Raw genomic sequence first — 20,473 nt, forward strand, 5'->3', positions numbered from 1 at the left:
TGAGGATCACTTCACGTCACCTCAGATGCTCCAGGCCAGCCTCAACCCTCAAACATTTTTATAAAGCCCCGAATTTACCTCAGAAAATGTCTTAATATCTGTCCTAATAACCGCTGCTCTTCGTCGTTCTCTCTCTCGTAACCTCCTCGCGGAGTAAGCCACACCATTAGCTCGTCTTTGACGTGCTGACAGATGTGTTTTCTTGGACAAATTTCCTAAGTGCTTGTCACCTTATAGCACTCCAGTCCAGACACACAGCCAGGGACATGTTTGCTCTGGCAGTGCCTCACAAGGGGCCTCTTTTGGTGGGTAATATGTGCAATTAACTAGCGTGCTAGTGTGGCAATGACTGGACTACCCAGGAAGCTGGGACATTCAGGCTGCCTTTCCATCTCCATGTTATTGGCATGGTAACTGCCTCTCCCCAGGAATCCTCTCGGGCCGTCTGTGTGTGCTTGGCTCATCCGTCGTTGCCCCAACAGAGGCGATTTGTCTCAAATTGAGGTAGCCATGTAGCCATTTTTTCTTCTTTTCATAGATCACCAAAATAATTTGGGGTTTTGTTGGGATTTCTTCAGTTTTTTATTACGGGAAGTCCAAATTGTTTTCTCTGCGGTGTTCCACAATATGTAGTTTCAGCTGTCAGTCCTTTTCCCGTCTACAGCCCTAAAATATCGTTACAGAGGCTAAAATGCTGTCCTGCTAAATGACCGGTAATCTTAGTGCATCAAAAGGGTAAGAGACCACACCACATCTCAACTAGAGGCTGCCAAACAAAGAGAAAATGCACATATTTGCTTCCAACAAAAAACGTCAGTCGCTCTTTTTCTTTTGTTCTTTGCCCAGCAGAAACCCCCCCTCCATATTTTATGAGGCTGCTTTTGAGGGGCGATCGAGAGGACTTGACATATGTCGTCACCCAGGGTCACCCTGCTGGAATGTCTGGAGGTTATGGGGGCTTGTAAAATAGGGACTGGACGGGACAGTTTCTGCGGCACTCACTCACCCCCTGAACTCACAATAGGGGAAATGTGCCCATGAACTGGGCTGTGGACTGTTGACGCTTCCCCAATACCCATGCAGTGATTTAGACTGGCTGGAGATGCGAAAACACATTTGGTTTTAGATTTTACAGGAACCTATTGTTTTTCGTTTCTGGGGTTGAACATAGTGTCACATTACAATGAATGACAAAGACTTGAACGACAAAAGGAAACAGTTTCTTGCAAAGATAAGGTAGTGGTGACTGTGCACATCCAAAAAATAGGTGAGGGAGAAAAGACATGCAAATGAAAGATGAAGTGGAATGTCCGCACACCATTTACCGTTCTAGTCTTTAACTCACCACATGAGAACTTCTGTGCTCAAAATTGTTCACTTGTGGTGAATAAATGACGGGAGCTATAATATAGACTACTGAAGTAATAAGACCTCTCGGGTGGCTGACCTATCATACACCATGCTTATCAATGGAGCCCAGCCGAGATATACCCACTCTCTATGCACTTTACCCTTAATGCACTTTATTATCTCAGCATAATCTGTAATGTAACTGCTGTCTAATGTCTGCTGGGACCCTCTCTGTTTACGGTTTGTGTCTACTACCCATAGTTATATTTATTGCATGTGCTTTGCAGCTGTGTGACTCTTGCCCATTGTTTGTATTTGATTTGATTTTATGTTGGGGGGTATGCTACAAAAAATCCTATCAACTTTGTTGACATGGCAAATAAACTGTTGAAATTGAACTTAATATACTGCATACTAGACAGGAAGCTCTCAGTTGGGAAGATCAGCAGGCATTATAAAAAGCCTCTACACTCTATTCCACCACACTGTTGTCCAGATTTTGTCCAATCCTGAAAATGTAATTATAATTCACCAGAAGTTTTTTGGCTGGTTACAAAAAACAAAGCAGCCAACAATGAAGGTAAAAGCAGAACCTCCTTGCCATATATCATATGGGGGACAATGTAATGGATGCCAGAATGCTACTAAACCTCCCTCCTGAATTCTCATACAGATATGGTTTAGACCCACTCAGCTGACGGTCTTTACCTTTAGCTTAGTGGTATTGTAAGGTAGCCAGACCGTGCCCTCCTAGTGACGCAACACCTTCATTGTTGCTTCTAGTCAGGCCAAGAGCAATACAATATTGTTTCTGAGCTCCGGCAAAATCAGGAACTCCTCCAACTTTGTCGGGAAGCATACAACCATTTGCAAGCCAAGGGAGGCAGGTCGACCATGCCGTTTGGGAAATTTTAATTGTTCTGCTCTTGGTCAGACCAAGTCTCGAAGAGATTTGAAAGTCGATGGTTATCAGGCTAATTGTAAGGTGCCTTCCATGCCTAACTGGAACGTGAGCTGGAAGGTCGCGGGCTCGAGCACAGAGTGGCGAAGTAGCGCATGATCTATGATGTTACACTGGTGCCATCAGACCCTGCTGGGAATGAGGTTTAGGGGGGTGAGTGTAACGTAGAGCTATGCAATATTGAATGTATATCGCAATATCAATATTGCTGTCGAAAGATATCAAATGTCATGAAATCGAATTGAAACATTTTTTTGTTATTTGTCTATAGGCTACTGCGAAAAAGTAGGCTGTGCTACGCGCAATGCATTCCCCTCTACTTGAGCCATTCCGAGTGCAGAGCAGACTTGCTAACCAAGACTCATGCAGAGCACCACAAAATTGTCAATATTGACTGTAATAATCGTGGTATTGATTTTTCCCATAATAGAGCAGCCCTGGTGTTGCAGATTTCAACTAGTTTTGTGGTAGACTTTTAGTAAACTTCCCTCCCGAAGCCTGCTGCATGCACAGAAAAGAAGTCATCTGTATTCCAGTTGTCTCTATGGCTTTGTCTTTTAAATGTTTTCTTTTTTGTTGTTTGTTTTTTTGTGCAGAGATACAAACATGTCTTAGATATCTGTCATTCTGTTGTGAAGTTGCAAAGTGCCACCCACTCATTTAGATAGGGCACTGTATTTATTAACCCCGAAATAACCGCCCTAAGGCATTGTCAACATCCTGCGTAAAATGACAGGCTGGTAAGGACCTTGCCCCAGTCACGGGCATAATTATAGTCATTTCATTCAAGAGGTCAGTGTTGCACGGTCAACCACGAGTCGTTTCAACAGCGGTGCCCCTAATTTAGCATATGAGGAGCGGCAGTGAGTGCACCACGCTCTGAAAAGTAAAAGGCAGTGTCTGTGAAAGCAATTGACACATTGAGATGACTTTGAGAGTGTGAATTGTGTGGCTGTGTCCCGCAGGACGGCCGGACCGCACTGCATATAGCAGCTGCACACTCCAAGGACGAGATTGTGAGACTTCTGGCGAGAAAGGCAGACCCCAATATTCCTGGAGGGGTAAGATCTACACACGCGCACAGACATACACACACACACACACACACACACACACACACACACACACACACACACACACACACACACACACACACACACACACACACACACACACACACACACACAAGGCAGGAGGGTATTGTGCTGCTAGAGGTGTACAGCTGTGCATCACGAGCACACACACACACACACACACAAACACACACACACACACACACACACACACACACACACACACACACACACACACACACACACACACACACACACACACACACACACACACACACACACACACACACACACACACACACACACACACACACACTTGCATGCACATGTGCAATAGCGCAACAGACAGACAAACACACTCGCAAGTAGAAAGGCATGCTCACAGACAAACAAACATACATTCACTCACACAGAGACAAATGCAGACATCCACATACAGCATACACTCACACAAATCTCTCTCTCTCTCTCCCTCTCTCTCTCTCTCTCTCCCTCTCTCTCTCTCTCTCTCTCTCTCTCTCACCAATCTCTGTTTCTGTCAATGTCTTTTTGCTCTCTCTTCCCTTTGACTCCCTCTCTCTCTCTCTCTTTCTTTAGTCATGCTATCGGCTTGTCTACCCTTCATTTTTCATTGTCTTCCTCTCCGGCCCCTTTCTATTTCTGGGTTCCTTCCTTTTCTTTGTGTCCTCTCCCATCCCATCCTCTGCTCTCTCTACCTCTCCTGTCTCTCTCCTCCACCTACCGTATCCTCTCTCCACCTCTGTCTCTTTTTATTGGCGAGTGAGTGTATTAGCTGCCGAGAAGAGTCTGTGAAAAGGGGCATTCCAGTGGTCTGGCATATACATAGCTCTCCCTCCCTCTCGCTCCCTCAATGCCTTACAAACACTAAGCGGAGTTGCCATTACTTCTGTACGTTTTGGCAGAGTAGTCGAGGGGCTGAGGAGTATAGCCCTGTGACGCACTACTAGAGCTTGATGGACAGGATGCTCTGTGCTGTGCTGTGCTACCCAGAGCCTGATGGCTTTTTAATGGCTGTGTATAATACGCTTGCCAACATGGACTGATTTGTCTTCTCTCTGTCTCTCTGTCTCTCTGTCTCTCTCTCTCTCTCTCTCTCTCTCTCTCTCTCTCTCTCTCTCTCTCTCTCTCTCTCTCTCTCTCTCTCTCTCTCTCTCTCTCTCTCTCTCTCTCTCTCCCTCTCTCTTTCTCTCTCTGGCTTGCAGTATTTTGTTGTGGTGGGCTGTGATTAAGTTTATCTGTTATTTTTCTCCATTTTCATGCACAGACTGATGTCCCCCATTCAGGCCAGTAGGCAACACTGAAGTGAAACTGAAAGCCGAAGTTCAAGAATCAAATATATGGCATAGTTTTTTTTTTTTACTGAGCCTCTAAATCTGCATTGCTAAAATACGTTATTGTGCTGTTCCTGAAAACATCATTTGAAACAAGAAGTGAAAAATTAAGAAGGTGTGTGTGTGTGCATGCGTGCGTTCTTGTGTGCGTGCGCTCGCGTGCATGTGTGTGTGTGTGTGTGTGTGTGTGTGTGTGTGTGTGTGTGTGTGTGTGTGTGTGTGTGTGTGTGTGTGTGTGTGTGTGTGTGTGTGTGTGTGTGTGTGTGTGTGTGTGTGTGAGGGAGGGAGGGGCACATGCACACAAGCACACAAACATGCAGAATGAGAAGAAGTGCACGAGAGAATCAGTCTGTGCATAAAAACGCAGAAAAATAACAGATAACCTTAATCACACAGCCCACCAAAACAAAAGTCTGCAAGTCGGGGAGAGAGAGAGAGAGAGGGAGAGAGAGAAATTGGTTTACAATGTGAAGACAAACTGGGGTGGGGGGCAAATGTGTGTTGTGTATGTGCATAGGCTTGCTTGCGTGTGTGTGTGTGTGGGAGGGTGTGGGGTTGTTCGGTTGCTTTGAATGAGGCCTCTGGTCGCAGATGCTGAACGCAAACTAAGGAAGGCACGAAAATTGCTGCCACGAGGCTTTTTGGGTCGAGATCCTTCTGTCAGTAACGGCGAATGGCGACACTCACTCCAACACCCCGATAATTACACACGATAATGACTTTCTGACTGGAGCAATTGCAGCCATATTAATATACACACAAATATGTTTACTTCCTTGTAATGCATTTAAATTGCCTCTGTATTCAGCATGGAGGATAATAGTCGCTAAAGCATCTGTATAATGTGGGCCACATGGCATGCACCCCCAATCGGAAGTAGTAAACCTCCAAATCACAAATAGCCCTGCATTGTCAGACTGTGATCTTAACTGTCGCCATTTTGCATGTTTTCTCATACAAATGAGTTTTCCTAAAATACAGCTTGTTCAACTGGATGGTTAATATAAAGTATGTAGTAATATAATTAAGCTCTTCCGCCTGTCAGTATGTGTGATGTATGTGTTTCTCTACTCTCATTGTCTCCTTTTAATTACTCTATGAATGTCTTTTTGTCTCTTTATGTCGACTATACAAACAAATAGTTTAAGTATACACTAGAGGGGCTTTTGCAATGTTTTGGTGCAATGATATAACCCAAATACCAGCTGCTGCCTTCTCAGTTCATTGTCAGCTTCTTTCCTTTCATAATCTAATGGATATGTTAATGTATTTTCATGTACAGTATATTCCCCTTTAATTTACAGTGCTGAGTTTGTTTGTTTTCTTATTTGTCTGTGTATTCATATCGAGTAAAGAAGTATGTTTAGTCTCGGATTGCCTTATGTACAAAGACTGTTAATATACAAAGACATGTTACGTCTAGGATTGCTTTTGCTTATTGATTGAGTACTGTATACACAGAAATATGTTTAGTTTAGGAAACAGTACGTTTTGTTTTTTTGCTTTGCACTAAGAGCAGCTGTCAGCTGCCTTAACTAGCTTCCTTATATTAAATGAGGAATGTAATTTTATATGTGATAAATATGTGAATGTCATACTGAATTATCAGTGTTTGTTTGTCATAGTAATATCGAGTATGCAACGTACTATATTTAGTCTAGGATTGCTTTCACTGATGAGTAGTAGAGAGTAGAGTAGAGTATCATTTATCGATCCCGAGGGAAATTAAGGTGTCAAGTAGCATATATACATACATAAATACAGAAAAAGACACAAGGACTTTACACACAACATTGCACATATATACACAAATAATGTGAATATGTGAATAATGTGAGTGATGAGTATAAGAAGAAGTATTCGTTGTCTAAAGTTTGCTTTCATTGGCACAGAAATGCAAAGAAATGTGTTTATCCTGTGCTTGCTTGTGTGTTTTTTGCTCAGCCTAAAGAGCAGCTGCCTCTCCACTTCTCGGCTTGCCGACCAGCTGGGTCCCACGGGGCCGTACACACACTCCTCAAACTCTCCAGCAAGGACGCACGGCTGCTTCCAGACAAGGTACTGTACACTCAGACAAATACAGAGAAATACCACTAAACTCAAGCTAATCTTAAGCGAATTCGCTATGACGCGGTTCGGCCAAACCAATTGGAACGTTCATATCGACGAATGTCCCAGGCTATCAAGACAGAGCCGTTACGTGATTAGCTGAATGAAACATGTCAATGCCGCGTCCAGAGCGATTAAAGCGAATTCATGGCGAAACTTCTTCAACCACCCCAGCTACCTGGGTCGCGTAGGTAGCGCCTGGTATACACAAGCCATAATACTACTATACAGATAAATACTTTTAGGGAACACTTTATTTTAAGGGGCCTTTAATTACAGTGAACTTACCCATTAGGTGCAGTGTAATAAGTGGTGTAATAACATGTAAGTACAACTGTAGTACATGTCATTACATCATATATTTTGTGTATCTACATACCATAAGGACAATAATGACCATAATGTACTATGAAGTCGTTTTATAATACTTTGGCAAAGTCATGAATTCTTCCAGGGAGGCAAAGAGCTGAACTGAGGCCCAAGATACCATTGGTATGTAGATACACAAAAAATGTTGTCAATATGATGCAATAACATTTACTACAATTGTACTTGCATGCTATTACACCATTTATTGCACTGTACCTTATCAGTAAGTACAGTGTAACTAAAGGCCCCTTAAAATAAAGTGTTTACTTTTGCATATCTTATATTACTATTAGGCATGGTACGGTTTGTGTCGCAAACCGAAACCGTACGGTGTGCATGTCACGGAACGGGGTAGTGCGCAACCGCACGGTGCCCACGGTTTCCAAAAAAAAAAGAGAGAGAGTGACCACCGGTGGACGAGGCAATTAAAATCCTACTACTTTTACAAGCATAAAACACAAAGACTACATAGGATATTGAGTGTGGAAAGACTGATTTATATCAGCCAAATGAAAGGCATAATGTAACAGCATGCACTAGCTGAGTAGGCCTAGCCTACAAGCAAGCGCAGGTCGGTCAGGACAGGAGCGCCTCCCTCTCCCCCCTCTCTCTCCACGTTAGCGCAAGTGACTGCCCCCAGCCTTTATTCTGACCAATTTAAATTAAATGAACATGAATTTACAAAAAATGACAGATTAGCAGAACAAAGTAGACTTACGTTACAGTAGCCTAGTGTAGGTTATATCCACGTGGCATTGGATGGGGATTCCGGACGGCATAATGCGAGATATGAACATATCCATCAGATTCACTGCGCTGTCCTTAACTGCAATCAACTGTAGGCCTAATTACATGTAGCCAGTTAAACTCTGATGGAATGAGGGGGACTTTGTAATGTTGCCTAGTTAACATTGATGTTTAACACTATAACCAAAATAAAATGACTGTTTTAACAGGCTCAGATTCACAGGAGTTTTGTGAAACATTCTTGTGAATACACTTCTAAAAAAACGATCTTTTTAAATTATTTGTTACCTTAACTTTCACATTTTAACATAACTTAACCCTATCACTTGTTCACTTGAAATTGAATTTGACTTCTGATTTTACTTCTATGCTTCTCACGGCCGGCAGTTTCTTGATAGGAAGCAACATTCCTAAGCGCAAAACTCGAAGAAAGTATCAAAATAAAAGTTCAATTCGTTCTCAGTGTGTCATTAACCAAAATAGTCATACTGCACTGACCTAATGGTCTCATTGCCTACAGGAGTGTAGCTGTTTTATTTTTACACGTCAAATGTGTTATAGTATGTAATATTTGAATATTTTAAAAGTTAGGACTTAGTTCTCCCTTTTTGTGAGCATGTTAAAATCATTGATAGGATATATTTTCTCTTTCAGTAACTTCACCTTGTTAGGTTAAATTAAGTCAAATTCAACATACCCATGATAAGCTTACATTTTCATTCTAATTTCTATTTTAGACATTTACGGTGCATAATACATTTTATTAAAAAAATAATAATAATAAAAAAAAAAAAAACCAGAACCGTACAAAACCGAAAACCGTGACCTTGAAACCGTGATGTGGACCGAATCGTGACTTTTGTGAACCGTACCACCCCTAATTAACTACAGTGCCCTCCATAATTATTGGCACCCCTGGTTGAGATGTGTTTTTTAGCTTCCAATTATTTTATTTTTTTTCTAAATAATATGGGACCTTAATGGAAAAAAAGAGAAAAATCCAACCTTCAATACAAGTGCATTTATTCAGTGGGGAAAAAATCCCACATAAAGAAATAATTATTTGACATCAAATAATGTGTGTCACAATTATTAGCACCCCTGGTGTTAATATTTTGTACAACCCCCTTTTGCCAACAAAACAGCACCTAATCTTCTCCTATAATGTTTCACAAGATGGGAAAAGACAGAAAGAGGGATCTTCAGCCATTCCTCTTTGCAGAATCTCTCTAAATCATCCAGAGACCTGGGTCCTCTCCTCTGTACTCTCCTCTTCAGCTCACCCCACAGGTTCTCAATGGGGTTGAGGTCAGGGGACTGAGATGGCCATGGGAGGAGCTTGATTTTGTGTCTGGTTAACCATTTCTGTGTATATTTGGCCATATGTTTAGGGTCATTGTCTTGCTGAAAGACCCAGTGACGACCCAGCTTCAGCTTTCGGGCAGAGGGCAACAGATTTTGATTTAAAATGTCCTGGTATTTCAAAGCATTCATGATGCCATGCACCCTAACAAGCTTCCCAGGGCCTTTGGAAGCGAAACAGCCCCACAGCATCACTGACCCACCCCCATACTTCACAGTGGGTATGAGGTGCTTTTCAGCATGCACATCTTTCGTGGTACGCCAGACCCACTTAGAGTGTTTGTTGCCAAAAAGCTCAATCTTGGTCTCATCTGACCAAAGCACACGGTCCCAGTTGAAGCCCCAATACCGCTTGGCGAACTCCAGACGCTTGCGTTTATGATTGTGAGTGAGGAAAGGTTTTCTCCGTGCATGCCTCCCAAACAGCTTGTTGGCGTGTAGACAGCGCCTGATGGTTGATTTGGAGACTTTGTGACCCCAGGATGCTACCATTTGTTGTAATTCTGTAACAGTGAGCTTTGGAGATCTTTTGATTTCTCTTACCATCCTCCTCACTGTGCGTGGTGGCAAAATAAACTTGGGTCCTCGTCCAGGCTTGTTTACCACTGTTCCAGTTGTTTTGAACTTCTTAATTATTCCTCTCACAGTGGATATGGGCAGATGCAGTTGAGTGGCAATCTTCTTGTAGCCTCTGCCTGACCTGTGAAGGTCGACGCACATCTGCCTCACTTGTATGCTGTGTTCCTTTGTCTTTCCCATGTTTAAGAGTGGATAAGAGAAATGGCCTCTGTGTCACGTCATATTTATACCCCAGGGAAACAGGAAGTGATGAATTACTAATTAAATGTTCCTACATACTCTGGTAAACTTTGTAAACTACTGTAGAAATGACAGAAATGCTTCAATTATATTTATTTCTTGGGAATTGTTAAGGGTGCCAATAATTGTGGAACAGGTGATTTAATGAAAAATATTTTTTTTTTAGTCAGGGATTTTTTTATTTTCTTACAATTCATTTGAGTTGAAGGTTACATTTTCCTACAATTTTCAGTGTGACAGTATTCTTCTGCAATAAACACTGAATTTATTTTAAGGCTTTTAACACATCTCAACCAGGGGTGCCAATAATTATGGAGGGCACTGTATGTAGTTTATATTATATGAATGTAATCTTACTTAATATAATGTAATATCTTATATCTATTCTTATATTCATATAAAATAAGCTTTAGTATAGACGCAAGAAGGCAAACATAACAACACATACAAAGAAATCCAGATGAGTATTCAAGCATATTCATATTTAAAATAAGGTTAATGACGGCTTTCATACCAGTGCTCCCAAATCTTAAGTGTGATCCTTATACACAAGCTTCACAGAATGTAAGGGATTTTTGGCTTTCGATTATGAGAAAGTACATTTGTTGAAAGTGTAAAGTATTAGATACTGCATATCTGTGATTGAAGAAGGGATTGAGCATGAGGACTTGTGCAAGGCTCATTTTTGGTTCATCTTCACATTTCATTTTTTAACAGTTTATATATTTTTTATCCTGTCTTGCCTTGGCATATTACAAACCACACAGTCCCCGCACACACTCAAAAATCTTGTTTTATTGGGCACAAAAACATGTTTTATCAGTTAGATACCAGATAGTCTAATGACAGTATATTTCCTCTGGTATGGTGTAATAGTATCAGCACTTGGACTTTCTCTGTGCCCTCGTATTGGCTTTTGGGAGCCCAAGGGAACGGCCAGACAGTAACAGAACGCCAGTATTGTCTGAGAGTGACGTTAACCCTTTCTGTTCAGTTTGGCTGAGCATTAGTCATGTCTGATGTGCCAAGATTGTATCGTTGATCTCCCCCCCCCCTCTCTTTCTCTTTCTCTCTCTCTCTCTCTCTCTCTCTCTCTCTCTCTCTCTCTCTCTGTCTCTCTGTCTCTCTGTCTCTCTCTCTCTCTCTCTCTCTCTCTCTCTCTCTCTCTCTCTCTGTTTGTGTACATGCCACTTATGCATTTGTTTTTGTGTTGTGTTTGTCTGTGTGTTTTTTGCATTGTGTGTGTGTGTGTGTGTGTGTGTGTGTGTGTGTGTGTGTGTGTGTGTGTGTGTGTGTGTGTGTGTGTGTGTGTGTGTGTGTGTGTGTGTGTGTGTGTGTGTAATATGTGTGCGTCCATCTCTCTCCGTGTGCCCCACTGTAATTTCATTCAAGGATGGCTGCATTCCACTTCTGTTGGCCGTGGAGTCTGGGAATGCTGGCATCGTTAAGGAGCTGCTTGGAGCGCTATCAGAAGCTCAGCTGCGCTCGCGGAGGACGGTACGAAACCACGCCACACACACACACACAACGTCGTTATGCACGCCCCAGATACCCTGCCCAATTCCAATAGTGTCATTTCACACTGATACACAGAGTTGACGGGAGACATATTTGTCAGTTGTAATCAAGCGTACTGTAGCGGGCAGGACTTTCTCTTTTTTTCCGGCAATAGGAATAAGGGGGATGGATGTGTAATTTGTGGAAATTGTGTAATGAAGTGTGGTTAAATCGTAATCAGGCATGTAAAAGATTCGATGGCCTGGCTGGCTTACGGGGTCTCAGACAGAGATTTTCTACAGTGGATTTTATCGGAGACAGACGCATCTAGAGGGATCACAGTATGGCAAGATTGTAGTCATATATCTACTGCGTGCAGTTTTTCTTTATGAAACAATGACTAAGAAACGGCAGCGTAGATGAAAAGATGAGTCAGGGACTGTTTGTGATGGAGCGTGTATGGCATTGTATGTGTGTGAGTATGTGTTTGAGAAAGAGGCCGACAGAGACGAGGGGGGAGGAATACACAGAGAGAGAAATATAGACAAGGACAAATTGGAAGAGACAGAGAGAAATATGGACAAAGTGTGTGTGTGTGTGTGTGTGTGTGTCTGTGTGTCTGTGTGTGTGTGTGTGTGTGTGTGTGTGTGTGTGTGTGTGTGTGTGTGTGTGTGTGTGTGTGTGTGTGTGTGTGTGTGTGTGTGTGTCTGTGTCTGTGTGTGTGTGTGTGTGTGTGTGCGTGCGTGTGTGTGTGTGTGTGTCTGTGTGTGTGTCTGTGTGTGTGCGTGTGTGTGTGTGCCCCCTTAACAATAAAGTGTGATGCCAATCAATAAAATAACGTAAAGTTTTTAGAGAGTTCCGAGCCATTTTATCACAATCTTTTACGATGTCTGGAGAGCTGATCAGAGCTGTGGCCTGATCTTTGTCAACTCTCTGTTTGCTTTTTTGCTACTGCTCTGCATACTCCAGTGCCAACGTTGACACGTTAGCGACCCATTTTGCCCACAAGCAGCAGTATTTCAGCTGATGCAATTGGCTTGGGCCATGTCATGAAATTACGCAACATTGCTGTGAAAGTTTATTGGGGATTTGTTTATTACATTACAATATACACACTTAGCTGACATTTTTATCTAAAGGGACTTGAAGTTATTTAGCTACTGGGTATTGGTCTACTACAGGGTGTTGGTTACAATGCCTGGAGCAATGTGAGGTTAGGGGCCTAGCTTAAGCTCACTTGGAACCCATGGGATTCAAACCCACTGCTCCCTAACCATTAGGTCATGGCTGGCCTTTTCAAGTAAAGTGTGAAGTGTTCTCTTGGGGGGGATGTGAAGTAACCGTTTTGGGTAGGGTACGCACATCCAAAGTCACTTGTTGCAGGTGCTAGACAAAAGTGTCAGACAGTTGAAGAAGGTAGGTCTGCACTCTGCGGAATAAGCTCTGAAAAATAAAGTGTATTAAGTGAAAACAGCCTGACGAAGAGCCAGGGTGATCGAAATGTTTTAATTTAATAAACCTTATTTTTTGGAGCTTATTCCGCAGTGTGCAGACCTACCTTCTTCAACAGGATGTGTAGTAACATCATGGATGACGTGCACGGACTAAGTGCTCTTTAGTGGCCTTTTACCAGGGAGATGGGGATTCATGGATTTGTTGCTAAAGGCTGTTGAAGTTTTAATCAATGAAGTAAAAGTGAAGTGTACTAATTAAAGATCTTTTTGTTACGCCTCTGATTCGAACCTCCTGGGGAACATTATGCATTGACACTGGATATTATCTTACCAGGGAGATGGGGATTCACCGCATCGCCAGATTTATGAGAGAAGTGTATTCATTACATTCATTTGTTGTTGTTGCACCACCATTTTGAACTTTTTGGGGAGAACTGTGTAGAACTAATGGGAGCTGAAGACTTGGATGTTGTGTTGGTAACTAAGTGTTCGTTTCCATAGAGTACTGTATCATTGAGGACTCTGAAAAGAATTTATAAAAATAACCGTTTTTGCACATTTCAAAGGACACAATTTCAACAGACTGTAATAACTTGACCTAAATGGCGACTTGTGTTTAGGACCAAAGCAGCACGGCCAAATTTGTAGAATTAGTCCATGTAACCTAGCCATGCTAACACAAACCAATGGCAGAGATGGGTTAAGCTGGAACCTCCGAGGCTAGCATAAAACCATGTGACCACAGATCAAAGAATAGTGCAACTCTGTTCTATCTACTGCTCTGGTTACACCATCATGGATGATGGATGAACTGAAAAAGCTGGCTGTTGTGTTACCAGGGCGATGGTGACTCGGCGCTCCATATCAGCAGTAGGAGGAAGGATGCGGAGATGGCCAAGATTCTGGTGGAGTCGGGGGCCAACGTCGATGCCCAGAATGTGAGATATTCCCTTTTTACGGAGCATTAAACAGCACACTTTGATCTGGAATTGCCTCACATCATTCAGCTTTGCCCTGTAAAGATTGTTTTTGCCTCTTGAGTCAGTCAAATGTCAACTGCTTGTGAAAATGGTGGGGTCTTTTTTTGTCATGGCCTTATAAACATGCAACACTGTAAACAGATAGTAACACTATTGCCGTGTGTATAGCCTCTAATTTATCTAAGTAAGGTAGTGCAAGTCCAAAGGTGTTACATTCGAAGAGAGATACAATTTTGGCCTTTGGTGGAGATGGAATTGCTGGCAATTTGTTGTTATTTGCTGAAAAAAACAAAACAAATCTGCTACTGCTACTACGACACTACTGAGAGCCTTAAATAACGCACACTGTATAATCGGTAACAAAATAACAAAAGACTTGGTCGCTAACATATTTAGATAACAGCACTCTTCAAAGTATAGCCGTTGCATGAAAGATTCAGAATTTATGAACTTGATTGCTTTTCCGTGGGCATGTTGCCATGTCTCCTGTTGGTGTGCAGGATGAGGGCCAGACCCCTCTGCACATCGCGGCCGGGGAAGGAGACGAGGCCACGCTGAAAGTCTTCTACCAATGCAAGGCCAACCCAAACATTGCAGACAAGGTGAGGAGTGCAGACACAGGCGCGCACGCACACACACACACACACACACACACACACACACACACACACACACACACACACACACACACACACACGCACACACACTGGGCCGCTGACAGCTTTGGATGGGCCCGGGACAAAGTCATCTCCTCATCCAATACATGTAATGAGGAGCCAATTATGCCCCACCCCTTCTCCATGGGCCCGGGGCAACTGACCCCTTTGTCCCCCGCTGTCGGCGTCCCTGCACACACACACACACACACACACATACACAAACACACACACACACACACACACACACACACACACACACACACACACACACATACACAAACACACACACACTCCCCCCTGACTGACAAGGTGAGGTGTCGAGAGGCTGTGGTGGTGAATGGGGACCTGGCTAGGACAGTCAGTCAGGCAATAGGCCACTGGCCGTATAACAGTCTGCTTGTCATAGTCAGCCTCAATAGATGGCATTTTTACACACATTCATGCACACACACACGCAAACACACACAAACACACACACACACATACACACACACTAACACACACACACACACACACACACACACACACACACACACACACACACACACACACACACACACACACACACACACACACACACACACACACACAGATCCTGGCAAGAAGAGCTCCGCTGAATTTTTCCATTATGAAACGATAGCGTGTCTGGCTTCAGCTTGGCGGTTCGCGTGGCTGCCTTGGCACTCTCGGGGTGTCTTATCACAAGCCCTCCAGATCAATCTCAGAGCAGCCATGGACTAATAGACACCCCCCCCCATACCCCAGACGTGATGTCAGAGAAGGGCTGGCCATCAGTCAAAAGGAGTTTATGAGGGCTCTGTTGGTCAGGTCTGACAGTTGTAGATAGTTCAATCTCAAAGGCATCTTTTATTTTTTTTTTTAGTATTTTTTGGGGGCTTTTTGCCTTTATTATTACAGGACAGTATAAGAGTAGACAGGAAATGACTGGGGGAGAGAGATGGGGGAAGATTGGGAAATGACCCTGTCCAGACTCGAACCGGGGTCCCCGTGGGTGGGTATCCAAGCCCAAATGTGGGGGGCTTAGTGCGCTGCGCCACAGCGCCCCCAACTCAAAGGCATCTTGAACACAAACCATATTCCTAATGGTCGTGGTCTGGTGGTCTGGTGCGAGGGATGGCCAATTGGTTCTTCATTATATTGTTATTACCCTCAATCCTAATGGTGGGGAGGTTCTACGTAAATAAAGTCCATTTGTGCGTCTGTGTCTGTTTCTGCACATGTTGGATATTCATGAAATGATTCTTGTATGGGACTCATGGCATTCATTCCTATAGTATTCTCAAAACAAACTTTAAAATATGAAACTACTTACACATTATCTCAGGCGATTGCACATCACAACACAGTCTGTATGCTAGATGTTTAGAGAACTTTGCGTACATCTTTGTGTCAACAGTCAGCTTCCTTTCCAGTTATTTTCCTTCACTTACATTTGGAAATGAAAATGAAGACACTGATATGGAAATGAAACAATACAATATATATAGAAATGAGAAAGTGAACTACTTAATGAAATGAAAAGAGCACTCTTCCTTTTTCCATACATAGTGTATTGTATCACTTTTATTGTTTTATTTATTTATATTGTTTTCCTTTTTCATTTCCATAAACGAGTAAAAACAAGTAAAATGAGGAATTAAGAAAACTCACAGTACTGCATGCCAGGTGGTCTAGAATAGAAAAAGTGACACATCTCTAATCTGTAAAATGTATATAGCAACCTCTGGTGGAAGTAAGTCCAGTGCTAATTTTGTTAGTTCCCTTTAATGCACGTAGCCCCTTAATGCACGCCGTACCTCCAGTGGCACGCTGTAATAGTCATTGAAAAGTTAAGTACCATAGTACTACAATACTATGACATAACACAGGGCCTTTAGTAATGCAGTGCGAGATGGTCATTGCCATTCTGGTAACAGCAAATGTATAACGCTGTGTCTTAAGGGGTTAAAAACCCAAGAAACTCAGTTTAGTTAGTCAATATAATCTATGGAGAGGAGATGGGGTAATAAAAAAAATGTGGTTGACAGACACTGTACTCTAAAAACAGGGAGTTTCCAATTTGGCCTCCTGTATTTTGAATTGTAGACTTTTTAGAAAATTAAACACCCTAAGGTCATTATGGAAATGTGTGTAACGGGACGGTGAGGGAAATTGGCAATGGGAATATGAACACATTCCCATTTGTCTTTCTCACTTTCATCTCTCTCTCTCTCTCTGTTGCTCTCTCTCTATTTCTCTCTCTCTCTCTGTTGCTCTCTCTCTCTTTCTCTCTCTCTCTCTCTCTTTCTCTCTCTCTCTCTCTCTCTCTCTCTCTCTCTCTCTCTCTCTCTCTCTCTCTCTCTCTGTGTCTCTCTCTGTTGCTCTCTCTTTCTCTCTCTCTCTCTCTCTGTATCTCTCTGTTGCTCTCTCTCTCTCTCTCTCTCTCTTTCTCTCTCTCTCTCTCTCTCTCTCTCTCCGCTGCAGATGGATAGATCGCCGCTGCACATTGCAGCTGAGCGTGGCCACACCAACACTGTGGAGGTGCTGACAGAGAAGTTCAAGTCCAATGTGCTGGCCAGAACCAAGGTACTGTCTGGCACGCAGGCACACAGACACACACACACGCACACACACACACACACACACACACACACACACACACACACACACACACACACACACACACACACACACACACACACACACACACACACACACACACACACACACAAACACACACGCGCACGCACACATGCACATGCGCACACACACACGCACATGCACGCACATGTGTACACACACGCACACACACACACACACACACACACACACACGCAATAATGAAGGTACTGGCACACATGCACGCACACATACAAGAACGCTAACAGACCCAAGTTACTGGCAGCCCAGTCCAGTCGATGCTCTGGTTGGTTTTGTCTGAAAGCTGAATAGCAAAGTCAAGCAAAACCACAAGCAAAGTACAACGAAAGCAAAGCTAATCACACACACACACACACACACACACACACACACACACACACACACACACAGACACACACACACACACACGCACATGAACTTATGCCAGGGCTAATCGTTCAACTTCAGGGGTAATGGCTTTTCTCTTTCCAAGAAAACAGGAGGTCCAGGAGGCCAGGTGGTGTGGGATAGCCTCCAGCCTGCCAGTCTCAAATAATTGATCACCAGCACCTCTGGGCCTTTCCCCTCCCCTCAATTCCCTTCCCTTTCCTTCCCATCCCTTCCCTTCCCTTCGCTTCGCTTCCCATCCTGAGGACTGTTAGTCTTTTTTTGTGATTCAGGAAGTTTTCGTTTTCATGTATTCTCTAGTCACCACTCTTCACCAGCTGTGAAATGTTGAGGATGAAGCGAGAGCAGCTGGGATTTGGGAGTGAGAGTGTGTTCGGGACTTGAAGTGCGTAGAAATGGAATAGTTCAATAATTGTGCTTTTCATTTCCAGTAATAAATGCATGGGGTTGCTTGACATGATTTGGATTTCAGCAGCTTGGAATAATGTGTTCGTATTATTTACATGGCAGAAGTCAGTTGGCAGTTTCACAATAGACTGTTGCAGTCCAGCATGGAGAGATAGAAACACTTAAGTCAGTTTGGTTACCTTTTGGTTACGATTGTGTGCGTTTGTGCGTGCATGTGTGTGTCTGGGTGTGTGCACTGTGCATGCACATGTACCTCTGTATTTCCATGTGTGTTTTTTTATTCGGTATGTGTGGTTTATCATGTATGTGTGTTTTTGTATTTATGTGAAATAAATGCATTATTTTAAAGTGAGTCATTTGGGCAGACATGGGTAAGCGGTTAGGGCTTCAGACTTTTAGCCCAAAGGTTGCCAGTTTGACTCCCCACCTGCCAGGTTGCTGGGGGGAGTAATTGAACAGTGCTCTGCTCTCCCCCATCCTCCTCCATGACTGATGTACCCTGAGCATGGCACTGTCCCGCCGCACTGCACCCTTTCGGGCGCCATTGGGGGCTGCCCCCTGGCACGGGTGAGGCATAAATGCAATTTCGTTGTATGCACTTTGCAGGGAACACTTGTGTGCTGTGGTGTGCTGTGTCACAATGACAATTGGAGTTGGAGTTTCCCAGTTGGGCTTTCACTTTCACTTTCATTTGTGTGTTGTGTAGGATGGCAGCACATTGCTGTATATCGCCTCTCAGTGTGGCCATCCAGAAACTGCCTTGGCCTTCCTGAAGAAAGGTGTCCCGTTACACATGCCCAATAAGGTAAGCACTACACCAGTGGTCTCCAATTAGTTTTCTCCAAGGGCCAAATTATGTAGAGCAAGTGAGGCTGCGGGCCAAACCAACACCCCAACCCATGATGAACAAGTTAGATGTCTGGACAGATGTTAAATGTCTGTTAGATGTCTGGATCTGTTATGAGACTGTTAGCATAAAATCTTAACTCTCTGTGAATGCTTTGGAGAGATATGACTCACTGAAGTTTTAGTGATCAAAAATCACGCACATTTATGTTTTCATTTGTTCTGACCTCATGTCGGGCCAAATGTTTGCCATGCCCGGGCCGGATTTGGCCCGCAGGCCTTTGTTTGGAGACCAAGGCACTACACTATATACTGCCAAATACGGTAGTGCAGTTTAATGAGGCCTTCCAAAGTCTTTTTTCAAGTAACAGTTGGTTTTTCAAAGCAAAGCAAACTTCTAAAACCTATTGGGTATTAAGACTCCTGCTGACTGCTTGTTTTTTGAAAATATTCTTTGAATGAGCGAAACGGTGCAACACTGCAGTCAGGGACACACCATTTGACTCTGATGAAGGTCTGACCGACAGACCAAAACGTCAGCTTCTACACAGTAGCCTTTTAATGTGCCTTTTCCAGTGGAATGCTGTAATAGTCATTTAAAAGACTTTACTGCTGTAGTACGACATTCATTAAGACATCAGACAGAGCCTTTAGTACTACATTATGACTTGTCCATTGCCATTTCGGGTAACAGCAAGTGAAGAGCTCTTTTCCAAAATGAGATATATCCATTTTTTAGAATGTTGGGAAATTGACATTTTTGTATTGGCCATTCCATTGAATTGCATTGCAAAATGCATTTTATAGAGGTTTAAAAAGTATGTTCTCAAAACATTTGAATGGCAATAATTCACACATAGATGATAGGACCTCTTAACAGTCAATTCCAATATTAAAATGCAAAAAGTCAAAAATGGTGGATATAGCGTTTTGGAAAAGAGCTCTTCACAGTTTATAGCAGGGGCCATGTCTTAAGACTATAGCCTGTTTGAGCAGATTGGGCGCGGCGGCAGGCATGTTCACTCATTGCTGAAAAGACTCTACTATACTGCATCATAACAACATTGCTATGACATTACCGAGAGCCTTAAGTGACAGATTAAGACTTGGTCATTACAATGCTGACAGTAACGTTATGTGAAGAATAAGGAGTCGCACACAGGAGCTTGATGCTGTTCAGTGAAACTGTATCAAAAACTGAAAATAAAGAGAAGCCAAAAAAAAGTGGAGTGCAAACGTTTCGGGTCTAGCCCATCATCAGTGTTCCGACAGTAAGGTTATAACATAGTTTCTGCGCAAAGGGCTTTTGAAGCTATTTTTTCATAATTGCGACATTGTTGCACTGTTACATTCTTTCAAGTAATAGCTTCTGAACTGGAAACACCTGCAGAAACCTCTTCAAAGTGCGTGCTGTTCAGGCGTTTGTGATGACGATATCC

At 43.1% G+C, this 20,473-nt stretch overlaps 1 protein-coding gene across 1 annotated transcript in view; it reads left to right on the top strand.

The window, feature by feature from the left end:
* Positions 1-20,473, top strand: part of trpn1 (transient receptor potential cation channel, subfamily N, member 1) — a 68,327-nt gene that overhangs the window by 6,396 nt on the left and 41,458 nt on the right. The window contains exons 3-9 of the mRNA XM_063185686.1: positions 3,277-3,372; positions 6,681-6,794; positions 11,535-11,639; positions 13,933-14,031; positions 14,574-14,675; positions 17,217-17,318; positions 18,895-18,993. Of these exons, the coding sequence (XP_063041756.1) occupies positions 3,277-3,372; positions 6,681-6,794; positions 11,535-11,639; positions 13,933-14,031; positions 14,574-14,675; positions 17,217-17,318; positions 18,895-18,993 (717 nt within the window). The remainder of the gene's footprint in view (positions 1-3,276; positions 3,373-6,680; positions 6,795-11,534; positions 11,640-13,932; positions 14,032-14,573; positions 14,676-17,216; positions 17,319-18,894; positions 18,994-20,473) is intronic.

This window comes from Engraulis encrasicolus, chromosome 20 (genome assembly GCF_034702125.1).
Source record: "Engraulis encrasicolus isolate BLACKSEA-1 chromosome 20, IST_EnEncr_1.0, whole genome shotgun sequence".
In the NCBI taxonomy this organism is placed as follows: Eukaryota; Metazoa; Chordata; class Actinopteri; order Clupeiformes; family Engraulidae; genus Engraulis; species Engraulis encrasicolus.